Source organism: Falco cherrug, chromosome 19, assembly GCF_023634085.1.
Source record: "Falco cherrug isolate bFalChe1 chromosome 19, bFalChe1.pri, whole genome shotgun sequence".
In the NCBI taxonomy this organism is placed as follows: Eukaryota; Metazoa; Chordata; class Aves; order Falconiformes; family Falconidae; genus Falco; species Falco cherrug.
The window spans coordinates 499,129-504,540 of NC_073715.1; the positions used below are offsets into that span (position 1 = coordinate 499,129).

The window sequence follows — 5,412 nt, forward strand, 5'->3', positions numbered from 1 at the left end:
AACCATTCCCATGGGCACTGGGCCCCCACACGCCAAGGCTCAACACAGGCCCATGCCCTAACGCGTTGCCCCATGCCCTCCTCCCCTGAGCCATGGAGAACCCAAGATCAGAGATGTTGTTCAGGAAACAATTCCTGCAGCTTGTTCCTCAGCTTGGCTTTGGAATTAGTGCCAAAAGTCCAAACATTGGAACTGAGAAATCCTCCTTTTATTACAGAGATGTGAGCCAGGAGTCAAGGTTAATTGTCCACCCATGCATATGTACAAAGAACACCAGGTCAGACAGGCTGGGTTCCCACGTGCAACAGATTCAGACATTTCTAGAAAAACAGGATTGTCACAAATAGAATGCTAAACGCACTGGAGTTTCCAGAAATGAAGTGGAAATGCCTTGTGAAGGGACATGGATAATTTGTTGCTTCTGAGATACACCTAACTGCATCAGCTTCTTCAGTGCGTCCTTCAGCTCCTGGTTCCTCATGCTGTAGATGAGGGGGTTCACTGCTGGAGGCACCACCGAGTACAGGACTGCCACCACCAGGTCCAGGGATGGGGAGGAGATGGAGGGGGGCTTCAGGTGGGCAAATATGGCAGTGCTGAGAAAGAGGGAGACCACGGCCAGGTGAGGGAGGCACGTGGAAAAGGCTTTGTGCCGTCCCTGCTCAGAGGGGATCCTCAGCACAGCCCTGAAGATCTGCACATAGGACAGCACAATGAAAACGAAACATCCACAGACTAAACAGGAACTAATCACTAGAAGCCCCACTTCCCTGAGGTAGGTGTGTGAGCAGGAGAGCTTGAGGATCTGTGGGATTTCACAGAAGACCTGTCCCAGGGCATTGCCTTGGCAGAGCGGCAGTGACAGTGTATTGGCCGTGTGCAGCGCAGCATAGAGAAACCCACTGGCCCAGGCAGCTGCTGCCATGTGGACACAAGCTCTGCTGCCCAGCAGGGTCCCGTAGTGCAGGGGCTGGCAGATGGCCATGTAGCGGTCATAGGCCATGACGGTGAGGAGAGAACACTCTGCTGAAAGGAAAAAGACAATCAGGAAGAGCTGTGCAGCACATCCTGCGTAGGAGATGTCCCTGGTGTCCCAGAGGGAGTTGGCCATGGCTTTGGGGAGAGTGGTGGAGATGGAGCCCAGGTCGATGAGAGAGAGGTTGAGGAGGAAGAAGTACATGGGGGTTTGCAGGTGGTGGTCGCAGACTATGGCAGTGATGATGAGTCCGTTGGCCATGAGGGCAGCCAGGTAGATGCCCAGGGAGAGCCAGAAGTGCAAGAGCTGCAGCTCCCGCGTGTCTGCCAATGCCAGGAGGAGGAACTGGGTGATGGAGCTGCTGTTGGACATGTGCTGCCTCTGGGCATATGGTCCTGTCACAGGAGAAAAAGACAGTGCTAATTTAGGGGAGACTTCTGCAAGCAAAATCAAAGCCATTTCCCACAGACCATCCCCCCGTCACACACAGACATCCCTCTCTTTTCTCGGAGACCTTCCTGCAGCTGTGTGGCTGCAGCCCTGCTTGGTGCTGGCCGTGTGGGTGATGAAGAGCAGGGCATCTGCCCACGGGCTCTTGACCAGCCAGCCCCACTCTGCAGCAGTGGGTGGGGGCAGGGACCAGTCCTGGTGTTTAACTTTGTCCTCTGAAACCAGTGCCAACGCAGAAGGGCTGGTCAGCGTCTGCAGCGCCAGTGCTAAGGAACGGGAAGGGTGAAGGCATTGTAAGAGAGCTTGAGTTTTTTTCACAGCTCCCCCCCATCTCTCCTGTTGAGTATTTTCAGATGTCAGAAAAGCAGAGCATTTTTGCTGCCCTCCGGTGGAACAGAGTGAGGTCTGTGAGGCAAGAGGATTGCCTGTGGGTGAGTGCCCAGTGAGGGGAGGTGGTCTGTCCTTCTGGTTCCCAGTTTCTATGGGCTTGCACCTTCCTGAGATGAATGGTGGCCACACTCCCATGTTACCCTGAAACACCACAAGGCACTGCTGAGAACGGACTGACCCACCACAGACCAGTAAAGGTTGTAGGCTTTCATCAGAACTCAGCATCCCACCCACAGCAAAGGATACACAGCTCATTTCACCCACCCCAAGTGTTTTCTCCATCACAGAAACTCTACGCTTCTATGTGGGGCTTTCAGATCACTATTGGGTGTGAAGGGACAGGTTTCCATTCTGGAGGGCAACTCGCTGCTTGGAAGGGAACTTCAAGGAGGTAGCCAAGTGCCCTAACAAGAGCATCAGGTTCAGGGAGAACCAGCCCCTTGCCCAGCCCCACATAGGGCATTGCCCACAGCCCCACAGCTGAGAGGAAAGCTGGGACACTTGTTCCCATGGACACACCTGCAGGAGAGGACCCACAAGGTCAGAGTGTGACTCTGCAGCTGAAACACCCATCCCCAGAGAGCCTGACAGCAAGAGCTAGAGAATAAAACTAACCCAAAACGGCAGAGAAAGAAGTAAAATTGCACTGATGGTCTAGGTAAGAGTGTCCAGGGCGAGCGAGCCAGGCACTGAGGGCAGCGTTGCCCTTGCCCAGCTCTGCTCGCCACCTCCCACACACCAACACTGCCGGGCAGCTGCTCTCAGCCCCTGTGCTCTGCAGAGGGACCGGGGCACGTGGCTGCAGAGCTGCACCGCGGCTCTGCTGGAGCTCTGGCTGCAGAGGGGGTGGCTCACGCCTCGGGACCCCCAGCCCTGAGGGCAGAGGCTTTGCTGGGGGGAGAGCAGGCCAGGGGGATGCCTCAGAGAAAGGGGTCTGCACTGCACATGGTCAGAGAGAGCTTTCTGATTCTCCCTTCAACAACAATTCTGTCTGAAGTTTCCTATCAGTCCTTGCAATATCCTGGATGTCAGGAGACTTTCCTTGTGGGAGGTATCTCCCTGTGCCAGGTCTTTCCCTGTCAGTGCTCACAGACCACATCTCTGCCTCTGTGCACTGGCCCCGCACAAACGTGCCTCTCTGAAGGGCACTGGCTGGGCACAGGGTCCTGTCCGCAGGGGGAAAAGGGCAGCTCAGAACGACCCTGATGGCTCCAGCAAAGGTGCTGCTGCTGCTGTTCATAGGCGGAGGAGTGGCTGAGGGCACTTCAGGAGGCTCCTGGCAGACCTCCTCATCACTCAGAGTTACAGCTGGCAGTCTCAGGGACATCTTCAAACTCGAGATCTCCATTAACATTTCTGCCTCCCCTCTCCTGCCCCCAACAACAGAAAACTGAAAACAAAGATTGAGGAGAGCCCTGGATTTATCATAGCAATCCCTGCGCTGACCTTCGATACGAAAAGTCTCATCCAGACATATTCTGAGGGTAACCTATACTTCTAAGCAGCGCTCACCCTTGCGGCACACTCTCAACAGCAGAGAGATCCTTCCCTATCAGGGGTCGGTCCATACGCCCCCAGAGCTGTCGGGAGCCCCCAGCAGGCTGAGAGCTGCCCCTGGCAGGCGGCAGAGCCCCTGCCCCAGCACACAGCCCCCTGGGCTGCAGGGACCCTGCTGGCAAGGACAGCCCTGGGCACCCCTGCCTGCACAGCCACCTTCACAGCCCTGCAGCCGGCCCTGGCACAAGGCAGCCCACATGCCCTGGCCCTCCCACGCTGCAGCAGGGAAGCCCTGCTCTGCAGCACACTGGCCTCCTCCACAGCAAAAGGCTCCCACACGGTCCCACAGGCTGGGGGGGGCCCAGCTGCTGCAGACCCGGCTAGGAACTGCAGAGGCATTGCCCTGCAGCCACACACTTACCGGCTCCAGGGCTCTGCAGATTTCTCCAGCAGGGAGCTCTCAGCAGCCCCCCACCAAGGGCTGCTTTTGAGCTCTCCCTGCCTCCCTCCTCTGCCCCTCTGGGCTCCCTCCAGGTGTCCCTGGGGCTGCAGGGGAACCTGCTGGGCAGCAGGATGAGGCAATCCCTCACGGGCCTTGCCTCTCCTGGGGGGACACACTTATTTCCAGCAGTGGCAATTCCCTTACTAGAAAAAGTTTTCTGCAGGAGTATCAACTTTTGTTAACCCATTACTAGAGAGGACACCAGGAAAACTGCAGCGAAGGATCCAAGTACTCCTAAAGGAGCGTGTGTGTATGTGTGTGTCTGGTGGTTCTGCAGGCAGGGGCAGGGAGGATGTCTTCAGTGCTTCAGTAAGCCCTGCAGAGCCCATTTCAGCACTTCATTGCACAGTCCGAGGGCTCAAGACCCAGCTCTCCTTTGCCCAGGCCATGTCTCTGCTCTGAAGCAAAGCCTTTGCACCCCCGGGCTCGGGGACACTTGGTACCAGGTTGCCTTATGGCCAGGCAGAGCTGGGCTGGTGCCACAGCTGGGGGGCTTCAGCCCAGATGTGCAGCAGTGCTTTCATGTTACGACAAGGGGTTTCCTCAGACTCTTGGTTTTTAATGAGCCTGGCAGTTTCCAAAGACAGACGAGACCCTTGTGTCTGACCAAGCTGCCCACGACCTGTGCTTTGGCAGCCCACTGTATCCAAGGGTGACTCTACCAACCTATCCAGGAACCCCGCTGACAGCATCATTGAGTCAGAGCCCTTAAACACCTACTCACATCTCCAGAGACTTATAGGAAATGAGCTTCAGCTGAAGATTTTTATTATGCAAGTTTGTGACAGAGTAAGGTTCAAAGAATGCCAGTAATGGTAGGCTGACTGCAAAACACGCTTAAAGCAACACACTGAGCAACAGCTACCGTGAGTTAGTGCTAGCATAAAGTTCTTACCCTATAGGCGTCCCTAGGGGGAACGACAGGTTCAGCCCATCCACTGATCCCAGAAGTTCCCATGGAGTCTCCACTCACTTATCCCCTCATTGTCCACTTTGACACTTCATAGCACGTTGCTTATTCATTTACCTACATGGGATAGGTTACAAGTTTCTCACTCGTGAGGTACGTTAGTGCTCACCCTCAGGCAGCACCACGGAAGGCTTTCACTGACTGCACACGCTCCCCAAGCGGGGTTTTGCCCGCGTTTGAGGGCTGTTTGACATGGAGGTTGCAATCTGTCACTACCACAGTTACCTTTGTCTTACTGTTGACTGGGGGTTTTTTGGTTTGTGTTTTTAGGTTTTTTGGGGTTTGGTTTTGTTTTTGTTTTTTTTTTTTTATATGTATGAGGGTTGAAAGACCTTACCAGCTTGTCTTTGGCTGTGGCCAGAACTTCCTTGCTTGAATGCTGCTTCCTTTGGCAATGGTGTTCTTTCCACCCCTTGTTCTATGTCACTCATCCTTCCCAAGGTGACTCCCTTGGTCAGAAGTCCCTTCATTCACAGAGAGTGGGTCCTCACTTGACCTCACTTTGTTCACAGAGGTGTTTATCAGATAGTGAACCACTGAATCATTGTGGTAATTGAGGAGTTTAGAACACCCGCCACCTCCGGACTTATTTCAGTCCTGGCCCAGTTCATTGTATTGACATTTTGG

The 5,412-nt window shown here is 54.7% G+C and overlaps 1 protein-coding gene across 1 annotated transcript; it reads right to left on the reverse strand.

The window, feature by feature from the left end:
• Nucleotides 1-337: 337 nt before the first annotated feature.
• Nucleotides 338-1,378, reverse strand: LOC129734320 (olfactory receptor 14C36-like). The gene has a single exon (XM_055697205.1). It carries the CDS (start codon nt 1,346-1,348, stop codon nt 338-340), a length of 1,011 nt encoding a protein of 336 aa, XP_055553180.1. The 5' UTR covers nt 1,349-1,378.
• Between the last annotated feature and the right edge of the window lie 4,034 nt (nt 1,379-5,412).